This window comes from Mus caroli, unplaced genomic scaffold, assembly GCF_978045245.1.
Source record: "Mus caroli unplaced genomic scaffold, Mus_caroli_1 scaffold_8, whole genome shotgun sequence".
NCBI classification, from domain to species: domain Eukaryota; kingdom Metazoa; phylum Chordata; class Mammalia; order Rodentia; family Muridae; genus Mus; species Mus caroli.
The window spans coordinates 6,511,779-6,530,739 of NW_028227263.1; the positions used below are offsets into that span (position 1 = coordinate 6,511,779).

At 50.6% G+C, this 18,961-nt stretch overlaps 1 protein-coding gene across 3 annotated transcripts in view; it reads left to right on the top strand.

Annotated features, from left to right (window-relative positions):
- Positions 1–18,703, top strand: part of Stk32c (serine/threonine kinase 32C) — an 81,053-nt gene extending 62,350 nt beyond the window's left edge. For all 3 annotated transcript variants that reach the window (XM_021167932.3, XM_029479993.2, XM_085841193.1), the window contains 10 exons: positions 375–526; positions 4,045–4,218; positions 5,077–5,114; positions 5,201–5,290; positions 5,600–5,703; positions 6,291–6,407; positions 7,750–7,875; positions 7,968–8,099; positions 17,123–17,190; positions 18,102–18,703. In XM_021167932.3, the coding sequence (XP_021023591.1) occupies positions 375–526; positions 4,045–4,218; positions 5,077–5,114; positions 5,201–5,290; positions 5,600–5,703; positions 6,291–6,407; positions 7,750–7,875; positions 7,968–8,099; positions 17,123–17,190; positions 18,102–18,246 (1,146 nt within the window). In that variant the 3' untranslated portion in view covers positions 18,247–18,703. The remainder of the gene's footprint in view (positions 1–374; positions 527–4,044; positions 4,219–5,076; positions 5,115–5,200; positions 5,291–5,599; positions 5,704–6,290; positions 6,408–7,749; positions 7,876–7,967; positions 8,100–17,122; positions 17,191–18,101) is intronic.
- Positions 18,704–18,961: the final 258 nt, after the last annotated feature.

An 18,961-nucleotide genomic window follows, 5' to 3' on the forward strand; every position in this document is an offset into this window, starting at 1 on the left:
CTGCAAGCTTCCAAAACAGAGCCACTAGCTGGAGGCTAGGTGCTTAAACACATGAACCTGCGGAGAGATCATTTCACACTCAAGCCACACAACAGTCCTCAATATATCACAACACCTTACACTGATCTGGGCCCTGAGGAGGAGATGTTGAAGCTTGGTAAGATGAAGTGACTTTCACAGGTCATGGCCGGTAAGGGGTTCAGCTAGGAGTCTTGTCTGGGTGCACTGTGACTGAGCTCTGCCAGTCTGTAGATGGTGCCTGTTCGAAGTCGTCTCATCCCGTTGCCGGCAACGAACCCTGACTCTCTCAGGGCAGAGGGAGGTGAGGAACACACTTTCTGGCGTCCTGCTGAATGGTCCTTGGCCCCCCTCAGGTGTGCATCGTGCAGAAGCGGGACACAGAGAAGATGTATGCCATGAAGTACATGAACAAGCAGCAATGCATAGAGCGGGATGAGGTCCGGAATGTCTTCCGGGAGCTGGAGATCCTGCAGGAGATCGAGCATGTCTTCCTGGTGAACCTCTGGTGAGTCCACCCGGGGGCCTGCCAGGGATGAATGACCTTTGAGGTGGGATTGACCCTCTGGAGTGGGACAAGGGACCTAGCTGTTCTTTGGCTCGAAAACCCAAGGATGTTTCCCATATGCTAGCCCTCCCTCCCCCTCCCCCAGTCTATTCAGCTTCTATGTTCAGGACCTGGTAGGCCCAGAGGTCCATGGTGTGCTGGGATTCATATAGAATCTCCCCAGGATCTGCTAGGAGCCCAGTGCTTAGCACTAAATCATACTACCAAGTATAGGTTCCTGTCAGAGGCCTAAGAACCATGGGCTCCTGGGAGGTTGATTCCTTCCTCTCCTCTCCATTGCAGGACTGCTCCCTGACCCACAGGGATCCTCTCAACACTGGAGTTCTCTCAGTGCATGGATATCCCCTGGCCCAGGGGTTTTCATTGACTCCTTCTGTCTTAGTTAGGGTTTTACTGCTGTGAACAGACACCATGACCAAGGCAACTCTTATAAGGACAACATTTAATTGGGGCTGGTTTACCGGTTCATAGGTTCAGTCCAATATCATCAAGGAGGGAACATGGCAGCAACCAGGCAGGCATGGTGCAGAAGGAGCTGAGAGTTCTGTATCTTCATCTGAAGGCTGCTAGCAGAATACTGGCTCCCAGGCAGCTAGGATGAGGGTCTTAAAGTCCACACTCACAGTGATACACCTACTCCAACAGGGCCACACCCTTGAATAGTGCCACTTCCTGGGCTAAGCATATACAAACCATCATATTCCACTCCCTGCCCCCCCCATAGGTTTGTTTAAACACGTGAGTCTATGGGACCATATGTAAACATAACAGCATGCACAGGACCCTATGTCCACCTGCCCCAACTGCAACCTGCTGTCTTGTTTTCTGCTACAGTAAGTCAAGAATCTACAAAGTAGACAGTGGCCACTTCCCAGAGGCTACATAGCATGGCTCCAGAATGGCTTGCTTCCTACTTAGAATCTCCAGGATGCTTGTGGCTGGTTATTCCCAGGCAGGCTGAGGAGTGACAGACTCAGATAGCATTTTTATGGTACACATTCCATCATGTTTTAGCATACTGGACATCATAAAGCGGGGAGAAGGTCTAAATGAGACATACCCCTCAAACCCACCCATGTCAGGGGAAAGGAGGAAGTTTGCTGTGAGGTGGGAACACAGTCGGCACTGAGGCTTTTTGGAAAGAAGGAAGGACAGGATTTTTGTCTTTGGGGCCTCAGCAGCCCAGCCTCCCAGGCACTCTAAAAGGCAGTGTTGCCTAATGATCAGACACACACACACACACACACACACACACACACACACACACACACACACAACCTCTGGGCCTGCAACCGTTCAGGTGCTGCAGTGACATGGGCCACAGCCAGGACTTCAGAGTCTATTTTCCTAACCTCCTGCAGCTGCACTCCCCTTCCACATCCCAGAGCCCTAGATGTCACCTGCCACCTAGTCTTGTGTGCACTGGGGACATCCCAAGTCTCCTTGCCCCTCTTCCTGACCTCTTCCTCAAAATCTTGCCCGTGCCACCTTCTCCAGCCTCCTTCCACTGAGGCTGAGAGAGAATGGCTTATGGAGGACAGGGAACAAGATGACCACCATCATCACTATCACCACTACCATCACTATCATCACCGGAACCATCACTATAACCACCAGCACCATCACTATCATCACCAGAACCATCACTATCACCAGCACCATCACTATCATCACACTGTCACTATCACCAGCACTGTCATCACACTGTCACTATCACCAGCACTGTCATCACCAGCACCATCACTATCATCACACTATCACAAGCACCATCACTATCATCACACTGTCACTATCACCATCACTATCATGACACTGTCACTATCACCAGCACCAGCACTGTCATCACCAGAACCATCACTATCACCAGCACCATCACTATCATCACACTGTCACTATCACCATCACTGTCATCACACTGTCACTATCACCAGCACCATCACTATCATCACACTGTCACTATCACCATCACTGTCATCACCAGAACCATCACTATCACCAGCACCATCACTATCATCACACTGTCACTATCACCAGCACTGTCATCACCAGAACCATCACTATCACCAGCACCATCACTATCATCACACTGTCACTATCACCATCACTATCATGACACTGTCACTATCACCAGCACCAGCACTGTCATCACCAGCACCATCACTGTCATCACACTGTCACTATCACCATCACTATCATGACACTGTCACTATCACCAGCACCAGCACTGTCATCACCAGAACCATCACTATCACCAGCACCATCACTATCATCACACTGTCACTATCACCATCACTGTCATCACACTGTCACTATCACCAGCACCATCACTATCATCACACTGTCACTATCACCATCACTGTCATCACCAGAACCATCACTATCACCAGCACCATCACTATCATCACACTGTCACTATCACCATCACTGTCATCACCAGAACCATCACTATCACCAGCACCATCACTATCATCACACTGTCACTATCACCAGCACTGTCATCACCAGAACCATCACTATCACCAGCACCATCACTATCATCACACTGTCACTATCACCATCACTATCATGACACTGTCACTATCACCAGCACCAGCACTGTCATCACCAGCACCATCACTGTCATCACACTGTCACTATCACCAGCACCATCACTATCATCACACTATCACCAGCACCATCACTATCATCACACTATCACCAGCACCATCACTATCATCACACTATCACCAGTACCAGCACTGTCATCACCAGCACCAGCACTGTCATCACCAGCACCATCACTGTCATCACCAGTACCAGCACTGTCATCACCAGCACCATCACTGTCATCACCAGCACCAGCACTGTCATCACCAGCACCAGCACTGTCATCACACTGTCACTATCGCAAGCACCATCTTGCTATCAACATCACCACCACCATCATTATAACTAACACCACCACCATTGTCACCATGGTGTCTGGTCATTAAATACCAATTCCTCACCCAGATCTGTACTCGGCATTTCACTGGCACTGTCTCATGTTCTTCTCTTACAAACCACTTTCGTGTGTCCTCATAGAAGAAGCCAGGGAAGCCTGGAACAGCTCGGAAATGTGCAGTTTCTGTTCTTCAGTTGTCACTCACAGGCATCTATGCTCACAGCCAAACCGCCCTCATGGACATGGCTGTTCTGTCTTCCCTAGGGTCTTGGCGCAGCTCTGAGCAGGGTGTGGGGAATGCTTCAGGCATGATGGTGATCAGACTGGAAGGAGGGAGGAGCCACTGCTCTGGATCCCCAAACCATTCATAGGCCAAGTCTCCCCCTGGTACCCACAGGTACTCCTTCCAGGATGAGGGCCAAGTCTCCCCCTGGTACCCACAGGTACTCCTTCCAGGATGAGGGCCAAGTCTCCCCCTGGTACCCACAGGTACTCCTTCCATGATGAGGACCAAGTCTCCTCCTGGTACCCACAGGTACTCCTTCCAGGATGAGGAGGACATGTTCATGGTGGTGGATCTGCTTCTGGGGGGAGACCTGCGCTACCACCTACAGCAGAATGTCCAGTTCTCAGAGGACACAGTGAGGCTGTACATCTGCGAGATGGCCCTGGCCCTGGACTACCTTCGTAGCCAACACATCATCCACAGGTGTGTGAACGCCTGTGGCATGAGGCATCTTCCTAGGCTGAACGGTTGGGAATACCCTTGGGTCACACCCAAGCCTGGTCTGGCTCCTCTTCCCAGTGGTGGGCCCTGTCCAAACCACCCACTTTGAGGATGGACACAGAGAACTTAGTCCTCATGGGTGTACCACAGAGCCTGGCCACACCCAGTGGCTCTTATTTATCTATTGACCACATCATGGGACTTCATACTGATTGTGGCGTTTGTAAAAACCAGATGGAATTGGGGAAATGTCTAATTAGCAAGCAGGTAGAATCAGGGAGCAGAAATTAGGCTGAAATCCTGCAGTCTTGGCTCAAACTGAGGTGTGTTATAAGGCAGATAAACCTGATTTCTAACCTCTCTGCCCTGGGATTCTGTTGTCTGGACAGGAGTCAGGTATGTGATGGTTACTGAGTGCTAGATGTCTTCCTAGAAGCCAAGGTGGAGAGGGCTGAAGTCAGATTGTGAGCAGAGTGTAGACGAGTCCACTTCTGGGCAGTTCCAGGGATCTAGTGAGGGCATCATGGGAACCCGGCCCTGAGGGTCTTCTGCAGTCCCCAGAGGCTTCCAGCTGTAGGTGCCTTCTGCACAGTCCTACATGTCCTCTGGACAAGACTCCATGGATTGCTGGTGGCTCCCTTGTAGCTGCCTTCTAGGTGGCCCTGGTGCCCTCTGAATAGTGTGTGGTATGCCCTCTATGACACTAGGTTCTATGTTAGGATTCATTCTAAAAGCCAAGCCTTCCAAGCCTCTGCCTCTGATGGGGGCATCTGTCAGAGACCTCAGGGCATGAATAGTGTGGGTCCAAGCTCATTTTCTTGTCACCTTCTGTCCTCCTAGAGATGTCAAGCCTGACAACATCCTCCTGGATGAACAAGGTGAGTCCCTGGAGCTCTGGGACACAGAGAGAAGTGTGGGTACCCGACCCAGGACCTGGAAAGCCATGTCTGCCCTTTCTTCACAGGACATGCACACCTTACTGACTTCAACATTGCCACCATCATAAAGGATGGGGAGAGGGCGACAGCTTTAGCTGGGACCAAACCGTACATGGGTAAGCCGAAGGCGTCAGATGACACCTGACCATGCAGAGCCATGCCCCTGCCTCGTCCTTACTCCATAGTTAGATAAAGTCTTAGAGCAGAGGACAATGGGGTGCAACCAAATGGCAATGCAGTGTTTTATCTGCTGTGGGCTGGTCCAGAAGGGGGCTCCTCCCAGCAGGTGGCACAGTGCAGAACTGTGGCGGGTAGGGTGGTGGGTAGTGTTCTCTTTTAGATCTGGTGCAGACCTGGCGGTGTGATGCGGGGTCATCAGGCCCTCTAGCCCCACAGCTCAGCTCTTTCTTCTCTTCGTTGGAAAGCTCCAGAGATCTTCCACTCTTTCGTCAATGGCGGGACTGGCTACTCCTTCGAGGTGGACTGGTGGTCGGTGGGGGTGATGGCTTACGAGCTGCTACGAGGATGGGTACGGAGCCTTGTAACCCTAAGCTAGCCAATTCCTTGCCCTGGACTGGCTGACAGCCATGGATGGAGGATGATACCCCCCCCCCCATAACCTCAGAGGACTCGGGCTTTTAAGCATATTAAGACAGATGCCTGAGTTAGCAAGTCTCCTTGGGTGGCTGGGATGTGTGTCTAGCAGGTTCTTGGGAGGGACTTGCTTTTCTCTAGGGGCAGAGGCAGTGATCTGCGTAAGTCTCATATGGTATCCTCTACCATTCCATGAAGCCCCAATCCTGGTAAAACAAACAAACAAACAAACAAACAAACAAGCAAACAAAACAAAAAACCTCCTGTCCTTTTGGACTGAACTACTCAGGCCTCAGGTCTTGGTGGTGGTAGAGAGGGCATACCCTTGACAGATGAGCTTCTGGCCTCTGATACCCAGTTCAGTCGGGGCACAAGCTCTACCCCCTAGCCTCTGGAACAGGTGGCTGCTGTTCTCAGAGCCTGGCCTTCACCTGGGACTGAAGCTGGGCTCCTAGGGTGTTTGTACTTTTGTCTGGGTGCCGTGCTGGGGAAGGCACTGGTGTAGTGCATCCCTGCCCACAGAGACCCTACGATATCCACTCGAGCAATGCTGTGGAGTCGCTCGTTCAGCTGTTCAGCACTGTGAGTGTCCAGTACGTGCCCACCTGGTCCAAGGAGATGGTAGCCCTGCTGCGAAAGGTGAGCTCCCTCCTCTCCCCCTCTCCCAGAGCACCCATCCCTTCTGCAACTCTTTCAGGAGCTCGAAGAGACACCCCATCTTTCCATGGGCTCAGACTCCTTCACTAGCACAGCCATAATCTTTTCTGGCAACTACCCTGAGACCCTGTGTGCCTCAGAGAGAAGGAATCTGCTACCAACGTGTAGGTTTCTTGTTCTAGCAGCAGGCTCTCAGTGTTGGGCCCTCCTGGTAAGCTAAATATTAGCACACTCCAGTCTGTAATCCCCATCAGGAACTCATGTGTCAGGACGTGGCTATCACCCACCTCTCATGACGCTCAGACCCAGGCAAAGAAGGCATCAAGCCTTCTGCATCACACGTGTAGTGCGGGAAGAGGGTAGCAGGATAACACATAACTCAAGCTATGTTCTAGTCTCCTTTGCCCCTGACCACACTACAAAAGGTGCACAACACTTCTAGGGAGCAAATTAAAAACCAATCCAAAGCCGGGCGTGGTGGCACATGCCTGTAATCCCAGCACTTAGGAGGCAGAGGCAGGTAGATTTCTGAGTTCGAGGCCAGCCTGGTCTACAAAGTGAGTTCCAGGACAGCCAGGGCTATACAGAGAAACCCTATCTCAAAAAAAAAAAAAAAAAACCAAAAAACAAACAAACAACAACAAAAACAATCCAGCTCACCTCCCACCCTGTACCTCTTACAGCTAAGCTCTATCTATAGCTGCTGGTAGGAGGATGGAGGATCCCAGACATTAAGGACACAGGGATGGAAGGATCCCAGCCATCAGGGACACACGGACCCTGGGACACTGTATATCCAGGGACTGGACTAGGGGCTGCTTAATCACAAGAAGAGCTGTTCTCTAAATATGTTGATTGAAGTATTGGAAGGGGTAGATTCAGAGAGCAGAAGCTATAGCCAGGACAGGTGTGAAAAAGGGCTATTATATATGAGACCTGACCAGGAGGCACCTGGCCCTGGTGACCTGATGTTCTGATGCAGTGTGGGTATGAATGTTTCTAGAGCCTGGAGGTGTTACACGGAAGCTTTGCAGTAATTAGTTGGGCCTGCATGCTAGTATGAGAGTGTTAGCCAGGCCATCACTGCCACCTGCTGGCAAATCTTGGCAGGACGTCCCTGTAGCTCCTCTGTTGTCCTTGGATATGGGGCACTGGGATCAAAGAGTCCCTAGGGCCATATCCTTTCATGTCTCTTTTCTCACAAGCCACTCTCCATCCTGAGGTTCTGAGCCTTGTCCTATGGACACCTTCAAGGGTTGCCCCAACCTGAGACAGGTTGGCCATTCTTCTGTGGGGCTTTATCTGAGAGGGACCCTCCTTGCAGCTCCTCACCGTGAACCCTGAGCACCGGTTTTCCAGTCTCCAAGACATGCAGACAGCCCCATCGCTGGCCCACGTGCTGTGGGACGACCTGAGTGAAAAGAAGGTGGAACCAGGCTTTGTGCCCAATGTAAGCCCCGAGTGCCCAGACAGGTGGCTCCAGGCTGTTGGGGTGGTGGTGGAGAACCCGCAGGCTGGGCTCAGTACCCTGTCTCTCCACAGAAAGGCCGCCTGCACTGTGATCCCACCTTTGAGCTGGAGGAGATGATCCTGGAGTCGAGGCCTCTGCACAAGAAGAAAAAGCGGCTGGCCAAGAATAAGTCTCGGGACAGCAGCAGAGACAGTTCCCAGTCGGTGAGTGCAGGGTTCAGGTCCTCGCCACATCTGTGTGTGGCATGCAAGGTCCCATCACAGCACTCTGCACGGCCTCTGGGCAAAGTATGCATTCTACAATCAAGCAAGAGTCTTCCTAAAGTCCCAAGGAGGCCTATGACCTTCCCTCTACCTTCCCGATTCCCTTGTCATAACTCCCACCCGCAGCCTGTCGGCACAGCTGCCCACAGCTATTTGCTCCTTCTGGCCAGTAATTACCTGGAGAGCCAGCTGTGGGCAAGAGCAGGCACTCAGAGTGAAAGGCCCCGGATGCTATGCCCAGGGGCATTAGTGTTCTGGTGACTTGTGTCCTGCTACATTGGTGCTCAGGTGTACCATATCCAAAATCAAAGTGACAAAGCTCTGCTCTCCTAAGGCTCCAAGAAGGAACCCACTCCCTGTCTCTGACTGTGGGGCTAGCTGTCAGTTTTGAGTACCCCTTGTAAAGTCACATTCACTATTCTTAGGGTTTAAGTTCTCAACATATTTGAGGGTGGGGAGTCACCGTTTAGTTCCTAATACTAGGGTACAGATGCGACGTGCAGGAGAGCAACTGTTATGTGTCGAGTGGTGATCAGTGGTCAGTGTTTGCCTACCTTTGGGCCTGTCTGAGCCTGGCACTCTGGAGTATAACTTCCCAGATCTGTGTTGTCCAAAAGAGGGTGTGGGATGCAGGGCTAGGGGTCATCCCCTGGGTGCCTTGATTTTTCAAGCGTAGGTAGGTGGGGGTTCCTGTCCTCTTGTCTCTCTCTCCTCCAACTGCCTCTGGTGTCTGGGTTGGTTTTTAACCTGACAGCTCCTGGGCTAGGTGCCAAGAGCCAACTCTTGGTGGCGATTCTTCCTGGGGCATCTAAAACCAGAGCTTTGGGAAATAGACACTGGCTTTGTGTGGGAGTGGGCACCTCCTGTGAGAATCCAGACATGGAGAGTGTACAGGCTAACTGCCATGCTGACTTCTGGAGGTTGTGAATGGGAACCAACCCTGGGTAGACACCTGCACTGAGAGGAACTCAGCTTCATCCTGCAGCCACTGGTGGGAGCTTTAGTTGGAGGTGGGAAGTATTGGCTAACACTGAGAAGACACACAATGTTCTTTTTTTTTTAATTAGGTATTTTCTTCATTTACGTTTCAAATGCTATCCCAAAAGTCCCCAGACCCTCCCCCCCCCCACTCCCTTACCCACCCACTCCCACTTCTTGGCCCTGGTGTTCCCCTGTACTGAGGCATATAAAGTTTGCAAGACCAAGGGGCCTCTCTTCCCAATGATGGCTGACTAGTCCATCTTCTGATACTTAGGTAGCTAGAGACACGAGCTCTGGGGGTACTGGTTAGTTCATAATGTTGTTCCACCTATAGGGTTGCAGTTCCCTTTAGCTCCTTGGGTACTTTCTCTAGCTCCTCCATTGGGGGCCCTGTGATCCATCCAATAGCTGACTGTGAGCATCCACTTCTGTGTTTGCTAGGCCCCGGCATAGCCTCACAAGAGACAGCTCTATCTGGGTCCTTTCAGCAAAATCTTGCTGGTGTATGCAATGGTGTCAGCATTTGGGGGCTGATTATGGGATGGATTCCCGGGTATGGCAGTCTCTGGATGGTCCATCCTTTCATCTCAGCTCCAAACTTTGTCTCTGTAACTCCTTCCATGGGTGTTTTGTTCCCAATTCTAAGAAGGGGCACAGTGTCCACACTTTGGTCTTCGTTCTTCTTGAGTTTCATGGACACACAATGTTCTTGAGTTTCATGGATGCACAATGTTCTTGAGTTTCATGGACACACAATGATGTTCTTGAGTTTCATGGACACACAATGATGTTCTTGAGTTTCATGGACACACAATGATGTTCTTGAGTTTTATGGACACACAATGTTCTTGAGTTTCACGGACACACAATGTTCTTGAGTTTCACGGACACACAATGTTCTTGAGTTTCATGGACACACAATGTTCTTGAGTTTCACGGACACACAATGTTCTTGAGTTTCATGGACACACAATGTTCTTGAGTTTCATGGACACACAATGTTCTTATGGAGAACTGAGAAGTTGGAGACTGGGGAACTTTAATGAACACCTTAGTTTTCTTACAATTGTGTAACATACAGTTCACACACACACACACACACACACTCACGCACGAGAGAGAGAGAGAGAGAGAGAGAGAGAGAGAGAGAGAGAAAGAGAATGCACCTACCCTTGACATGGTGCCGAGATGGGTTCTGGAGGCCATTGTGCAGGAGTTTGGGCCACTTCTGCTTCTGAGTCACTGTATCTCTACTGTGAATGAATGCCCCTGTGGAGGTCCTCTTGGAGATGTGCTCTTGTTTTTTCATGACATCTGGCTTATGTGACACCTCTATGTCTCAGTTTTCATGGTGTGCTTGATGGCTGGGCCATCTTATACTCCCATAGGCCACATATGATGGTTCTAAACCTTCACATCTGTACCCCTTCTTGTTACCATTCAGTTTGCAGCTTTTTAGGGGGTTCTTGGAAGGGTTGGTTTTGTTTTGTTTTGTTTTGTTTTCGAGACAGGGTTTCTCTGTATAGCCCTGGCTGTCCTGGAACTCACTCTGTAGACCAGGCTGGCCTTGAACTCAGAAATTTACCGCCCGGCTTCAGTTTGCATCTTAAATTGTAATCACTACACTGACTCTAAGACAGTGAGGCTTTTGTTTGTTTGTTTTTGTTATTACTTTTTGTTGTTGTTGTGTAGGTTTGGTGTAATGTTTTATTTATTTGCATGTTTTGTTGAGTTTTTTATTTGTTTCTTTTATTTGTTTCTCATATAGTCCAGGCTGATCTTGAACCCACTTCATAGCCAAAAATGACCTTGAATTTCTGATCTCCTGCCTTTACTACTCAAATGCTAGGATTAGGGCATCTGTTTCACCATGCCCCATAATGCCCCATGCATGCAGGGTGCTCTACCAACTGAGCTGCACCTCCAGTTACCACAGCTGGTTTTTATTGGCATTTCACTGACGAATGAAGACCTTTGTGGATGTTACACATTTCTTATTGGAGAACTGCCACTTTCTGTCACTTTAAAGCTGGATTATCTTTCACTGTCTGCTGTGCCCACATCTGCCTTTAGCTGATGTGTTTGGGACACTGACAGTGACACAGTCAGATTCCTAGCTACTGTGTTTGTAGCCAGTCCACTTACCTTGCTTTTTCTTTCCTATCCAGCTTTCCTCCTCGGGTTTTCATCAAAGGCTTTACATGATCCGCTCTGCCCCCCCCCTACACACACCATCTTCTCCCTTAGTTCACCAATTACACATCTTTCTATAGTAGTTTTAGGAAGTCTGGCAAGATGGCTCAGTGGGTAAAGGTGCTTGCTTCCAAGCCCAAGGACCTGAGTTTGATTCCTGAAGTCCACCTGGTGGAGAGAGCCGCATTCTGACGGTTGTCCTTTTGACCTCCATACTTGGCTCACCATGCTGCATGAGTTTCCTTGGGCATACACATGAATCAATGTAAACATGTTTCCAATGGCTGTAGTAGAGTTTTCAATGTGTCCTTAGCCAATGTATTAGTCAGGGCTCTCTAGAGTCACGGAACTTATGAGTAGTCTGTATATAGTAAGGGAATTGTTAATGGCTTACAGTCTGTAGTCCAACTCCCAACAATGGTCAGCAGCGGCTGTGAATGGAAGTCCAAGGATCTAGGAGTTGCTCAGTCCCACACGACAAGCAGGTGAAGAAGAGAGAGTGAGTCTTCCTTCTTCCAACGTCCTTATATGGTCTCCAGCAGGTGTAGCCATGATTAAAGGTGTGTGCCACCACGCCTTTAATCCCAGATGACCTTGAACTCAGGGATCTCCCAGTGTCAATCTTCTGGAATTCATAGCCACTATGCCTCAAGATCTCCATGCCAAGATCCAGGTTGGAAACTTGTATCTCCCAGCCTCCAGATTAGGATCACTGGTGAGCCTTCCAATTCCGATTGTAGTTCATTCCAGATATAGTCAAGTTGACAACCAGGAAAACCCACTACAGCCCATTAAAGTTTACCTTCAAACAACACCATGTTATCCAAGTGGGAGAATACTGCCATAAGGAGAAGCCCCTTCCTGTGAGCACTGTTCACTTTGGGCCGAGCCCCGCCATTTGCTTAGTGCAGAAGTCAGACGGGAGAGTCTGTAGTCTGTAATAACTCATGCACCCTCATCAGCTTCTCAGCTCTTTACCTCCGCTTGGATGAGGTGGCAAGGCCTGAAGGGAGTTTGTCTCAGATCTCTTCCCCAGCACAGTGGACTTCCCCATGGTCAGTGTGTTCCAATTCTGTAAGGGAGACTCTGGGTGTGTTTCTCCAGCTGTTCTCCCCTGCTCTTCCAGCCCTGAGTGGGAACCTAGCTGTGTTCTCCATCAGTACTTGTTGGCTTCCCGGAATGAAGCCAACAAAGGAATGTGGCCCTGTGAGTGGTGGCCCAGGAATCCAGCCTTGGGGTGCTTTGTTGAGGGCTCCTGCAGCTCTTGATCCACTGGCCTCCGTTCCAGGGAAGCCATTTCCTCTGGCACTCTGTTGTCTTCTGTAGGTTTGGAGACACCGTGGCCCTCCATCTTCAGCTCTGACCAGTCCAAGATCTTCAGTGCGGCAGCGTTTCCTCTGGTTGAAAGAATGGGAGCCATTCACAGAGCAGAGCCCAGCATAGAGATCTTTGTGGTTTTATTTTAAGAGTTATTTCTTTACACACTGGGTGCAAGTGCTCGTCAGATGTGTGGTTGTCACGTGCTTGCCTCTCTTGCCAGACTGTCTTGTCTTTGTGGGCGTGTCATCTTCAGCTGGAGACTTTCACACAGAACTGTCGGGAGCATCCGTTGCTTGTGTTTGTCCTGTTGGGGAGAATCAGCAAACTCAGAGCCGTGAGGATTTTGCCTGTGTGCTTTGTAGCTCCAGGGTGTGTCCTCACATCCACTTTGAGCTGATTCTTATGTGTGGTGTGAGGGGAGGGCCCACCTTCATTCTTCTGTATGTGGATAATCTGATGTTGGCAGAGATGTGTTGAGAGGGCTCTTCTTCCCCGACTGGATCTCTTGGCAGCATTTTCATAAATCAATCTGACCATAAATAGCAGGGGTTATTTATGGATTCATCCCTGCCCCATTGATCTGTCCTTGTCTAGCACATGCTGTCTTGGTTACTGTCACTTTGAAGTAGAGCTGAAACCAGGAATTGGGACCCTTCCCATTTTGTTCTTTCAAAATGATTGCCCTGTCCTAGGTCTGTTGCATTTCTACTGGATTCTGAGCAGTTTAGGAACTGTAGCTGTGCTCTCTAACACAGCTGTCTGCAATAGAGTTAGGGGCTGGACCTGGTCTCCATTTCCTAGGCGCTTTGTTAACACGGGTGATGTCTGGAGTCTGGTGCTGAGTCTGAGCATTTACTTGGGCTTAGATGACAACTTCTGGACCAGAGGGTTCACATGGAAATGAAATACTAAGGAATAATGACCAAGAGCCAAGAGTCAATCATTGAGGTGTGGGGCCTCAGCCTGAGCCACCAAGGGTGCAGACTGTGCTGCAGAGGTCACCAGCTCCAAAGGAGCCAAGCTTTCAACTCCTGTTTCAAGTTCCTGACCTAGGAATGACACCTTTTTGGTGTTCCCAGATGTATTGGCAAGGGCTCCAACAGCCTGCCATAAATGCCTGGAGAAGAGCTGAATGTGGACATTCAGAGGTCCAGTAGCTCCATCCGAACAGGAAGACATCACAGGGGCCCCCCTGAGGACAGCGCCTGGACTATGCCAGAGGAGTCTGTGGAAAAGAGGCTCACTCATGGCACCACTGGGAGGCCACAGTAGTCTCTCAGAGCCACTTTCCCCAGGTGCTTCTGCCTCAGCTCCTCAGGATGCAGGGGACTCGTCTTCTAGGAATGTGCCCATGTGGAGGTTAGTGGATAGATCAATGCCCCTGCTGTGGTGCTGCTCACAAGGTCAGGGCCACGAGTCACCACCCCAGGGCCAATATGGCTCCTTCCCACCCTCACCACACACCTCTGCCGATCTCAGCATTTTGTTGGACAAATCCTGTCTCAAGCCATGATTCAAACCCTCATGCCTGAGGAGGCTGAGCCTATGACTACCTTTACCTTCTCAGACTAAAATTTTGTATCTGTCTGCTTCCATCAGAATGAGGCCAGAGAGTACACCGAGAAACACAGCCTAGTTTCTTCTTGGTGATTAAAGTCAGTTCCTCTGCTAGAATGGAGGCCCCTCTCCAGTGGTCCCAGAGGTGGGGACCAAATGCTGGAAATGTGATTCCTCCTGCAAAGGAGAGAGCTGCAGAGACCTGAAGACCCTCGGAGTCCTTCAAGTCTTCAGCCAAGCACTAATTAGTCTGTACCTGCTATAGATACAAGGACAAGAGACACCCAAGTTGGGGACAGAGCCACCAGAAAAGATCATGCAATCATCACACACACACACACACACACACACACACACACACACACACACACAGAGAGAGAGAGAGAGAGAGAGAGAGAGAGAGAGAGAGAGTTAGTTAGTTAATGTTCCTACCTTGACATGGCGTCAAGATGGGTTCTGGAGGACATTGTGCAGGAGTTAGGAAGACCCGTTGCCTCTGAAAGGTGAAGAAACAGGCCAGGTCTGTGCCACTTTCCCAGTAGGAAGAGATGTGAGATATAGCCACTCATCCTTGACCTTGGGAGGATGATCCCAGAGGACCTTGCTTCTTGAAGAATGACTTTTGAGCATGGCGGGTAGTTTATGAGACACCATAATGGAAAGTCAGAGGTGAAGATAAAACATTTCTGATTGTGGCTCTTTTTGATCACTCCAGCCTGGGTGCCATGCTTCTCAGTGACTGTGTAGTCTGGTTGGTCTAGAGATGGGGTACAGACCTTGCTTATTACAGCATCTTCTTTTTAATGTGTATGTTCTTGGGAGGGGCACACATCTGTGCACGTATGTGGGTATGTGTATGCATGGGGGGGGGGCAGAATTTGATGTCCTGTGCCTTTTTCACTCTCTTGACTTGATTTACTGAGTCATGATCTCTTGATGTACCCAGAGCTCCGTGATGCAGCCCAGTCTAGCTAGCCAGCCTTCCCTGTTCCCTTGCCTCTACCTCCCAAGCGTGGGCATCACAGGCGGCCTACCATGCCTACCTGCCTTTTATGTGGATGATGAGCACAGAATTCTAATACCCAGGCTGGAGAGATGGCTCAGTGGTTAAGAGCACCGACTGCTCTTCCAAAGGTCCTGAGTTCAAATCCCAGCAACCACATGGTGGCTCACAACCATCCGTAATGAGATCTGACGCCCTCCTCTGGTGCATCTGAAGACAGCTACAGTGTACTTAGATATAATAATAAATAAATCTTTTTTTTAAAAAAAAAGAATTCTAATACCCATGTTTGCATGGCAAGTGTTTTCTCTTCTAAGCCCATGCCCAGCTACTTTTAAAACAGCTTTGGTTTGAATCATTGGCCTGAAAGCTATAGATAGGTAAGGTGTACACACTGCTACATTAGTACATGAAAAAAAAAATAATAATCAACGGAGCAAAGCCAAGTAATGCGCCCATTGTCTCCACATCATTAGTGTATGCACAAGGGGAGAAGACTGAACTACAAAATCTATACTTTTAGGAATCTCAAGTATACAATGCAGCATTAACTACTGCTGCCATGCTGCACACTCGGCCTCTAAGATGTGCTGATCTGCGTAACTTACCCCTTACTCTCAACCTGCATTTGCTTGCTCCTTGCCTCCCTCATCCATTACAACTGCTACCCACAGCAAAGCCAGTACTGACAGATGCTTCAAGCCTTACCTGGGTCTTGCCTTCAGCATCCAGGGAAAGGGTCAGTTGGTCTGTGGCCACTGGGCCCTGTGAGAGGGGCCTGAGTGTTAGCTCAACAGACTTCTAAGCACTGAATACACCCTTTGTGGAGACAGCTGTAGGCACCTGGTCCCCATAGCATACATTCTCTGTGAACCAGCTGTCCTTACGGGACTTAGCCCCTCCCAAGAGATGGATTGTAGGGCTGATATTGGCTCTGGAAAGCAAGAAAGTAACCATGTCTCCTCCCCCGGGCAGCTGATAACCTTTGCCTATCTAACCCTGATCTCAGTGACCACCAAGAGCCCTAGGCTCTGCTGGATATTATCACAGTACTCTCCCCTTCTGAACCAGTGTTATCCCCCGGGCTTCAGGTTCTTGGATGTTCCATCGCCACCATGGTTACAAAGGGCTGAGCTCCAGCAGTAGCTTTCATCCCGGTATCCCCAGCACATTGCTTACCACCGTGTGGGAAGAGAACATGGCCATGGTGCGGGTCCTTTGGCCTGACCACACATGTGTTTTCACTTCTCAGCATCCTTCTAAGAATGATCTGGAATCTTCCCTTGAACTCTATCACCAGGTCTCCAAGTCTCCTGTAGTGTTCTGAAACCCAGTCCAGGTGCTCCCGCCAGGAACCTGACTCCAAGCCAGGGAGAAAGTCTTTGGCAGACACTCCTCTTTAGCCTCATGTTCTGACTGACAGCCTGTCCACAGCCCCAAAGCCCACTGCTAGGCTTTGCCCTGTCCTTACCGGTGCCCATTATCTGAGCTCTGCAGCTCCCAAGAGAGTCCATCACCTCCAAGCCTGGCCATGCTGCTGGGAGACACTGCTAAGGTTCTGAGGGAAATGGGTAAGTGGAGGCAGCTACCGAGGGAGCAATGTGTCTTCAGGGTCACTGCCAGATTCTCCAGGAAGAGGCATGGACCAGGGGCCACACGCAGGTTCACTGGGTGCGAGGGAGTTAGGATGGCTGTCTTTCCTGGTCTTTCCCATGTCATAACCTCCTCCCCTCTCTGGTCTCTAGTGAATCTGCTCTCAGCTCTTGGAGATGATAGACTTTTAAAGGAACAGAGCTCCTTGGGAGCCAGGCGTTTCCTTCTCAGAGCTCAGGAGTGGGCAGCTGGAGCAGTGCTTGGGAACTGCCCACGGTGTCCAGCATGAACTACTCAGTGGCCTTTCTTTCCACAGGAGAATGACTACCTGCAAGACTGCCTGGATGCCATCCAGCAAGACTTCGTGATTTTTAACAGAGAAAAGTGAGTGACTATGTCAGAGACCGTAGAGGGAATCAGGGGCCACAAGGCACAGATGTCCCAGCAGCCATGTGGCCTGTGAGGCCTGGCCCATGCTTTCTGGGAAGGACAGCAGCAGATATGGAAGGCAGAGTCCGAGTGGCCTCAGCTCAGGCCCCTGGGGACCTTCTAGGTGGACTTAGATCCAAGGGCTGGAATCTCAGGGACACACTTGGCTCAGACCAGAACTAATCACCTCCTGGTGGCCCTGCCGTCATACCCGCCACTCGGTCACTCACCCAGAAAAGCTTTCCTTAGTGTCTAGTACCAGTGGGACAGAAAGAGTACAGGTGGCTGACGGGCAAGACAGGTAACAGAGAGCAAACGGTGGAGATAGCTCTGGTCTGAGGTGCCTAAGGAAAGGGCCAACCCTCCCCTGCCTGGGAAGCAGGGAGGTGTTCCCAGAGGCAATGGCTTGGTACAGGCTGGGAAGGAAGGAAGTGCAGAGCAGTGAGGGGCAGATGGAGGACATTGGCCCCATCCTGTGGTTAGAGGACAAGATGAATCGTGGACATGGCCATGCTCTTTGAAAAGCTGTTCCAGTGCTGCCCACTGAAACAGACCTGTGGCTCCCAGCTTCACAGCTCTGTGGCCAGCAGTAGAGGGCTGAGTCTCCTGTGCCTCTAATGAACATCCATGTCTGTTTTCTGGCTCCCCGTGTTCCCAGCATGCTATTACTGAAACAGGGCTTCCAACAAGTGATGTTCTGGGCATCCCCCATCTCACACATGGGATAGGAAGGACACATCCCAAGTGCTCTAGCACAGAGTCGTATAGTCTACATCAGCAGGGCCTGGAGCTGCGAGGGAGGCTGTGCCATCTGGTGATCTACATAGATCCACTTGTATGTGTGTGTCCTCCCTGCCCTGCTCCAGGTTGAAGAGGAGCCAGGAACTCATGAGTGAGCCACTTCCAGGCCCAGAGACTTCAGATATGGCAGATTCCACTGCAGACAGTGAGGCAGAGCCCACAGCCCTGCCCATATGTGGCTCCATCTGCCCCTCATCTGGGAGCAGCTAGGCCATCTGGACCGTGTCCGAGGGCAGTTCTCTCTCAGGCTGCTTTGAAGACTCAGGACGGCCAGAAGGAGGCAGCAGTGGGGCAAAGGCCTGACCGCCCAGCCTGCCCAGGGAGGCTGTCTGTACGGTGAAGGTGCTGGGAGCCATGGGTGCCCGTCAAGAGTGGTGGTTGGGCAAGGAGGGCCCTTGGTACCTAGACCGTGGTTCCTTGCAACATAGAGGGAGTCATGCGGCCACCATGCTGGCTGGCCCCTTACTGTAGGTTGGCAGATTACAGGTGGCCAGACTGGCACAGTGGGGCAGGAGCCCTTGGTTTTCTGGACCCTTTTGGAATTGGCTGTACATAGCCTTGTGGCCAGTCTTTGCTGTGGCCTAGTCAGGATGTTCTTGAGCCTGCTGCTCAGGGCTGTGGGGGCGGGAACAGGCCTTTCTGATCCTGATATGTTATTGAGGGTAAGGGTTAGGGGAGGGAGTGGGTGGGAGGGCAAAGAACGTTTTCTAGTGACACACGCTGACTGACTGCTCTGGCAATTTCTGCAACTTGTGTATAGTTTTCACCTCTGAGAATTACAGTCGAAGAACTGCTGTGTTGCGTGCTCTGTGTGTCATATGCCCGTGGAGTGATGACATCCATGTGTGCAGTCTTCCATGGAAACTGTCTATTGGGTTGGGGCAGCTGGGTAGCGGGTGCCACAGGACAGTGGCACTGTGGTGGC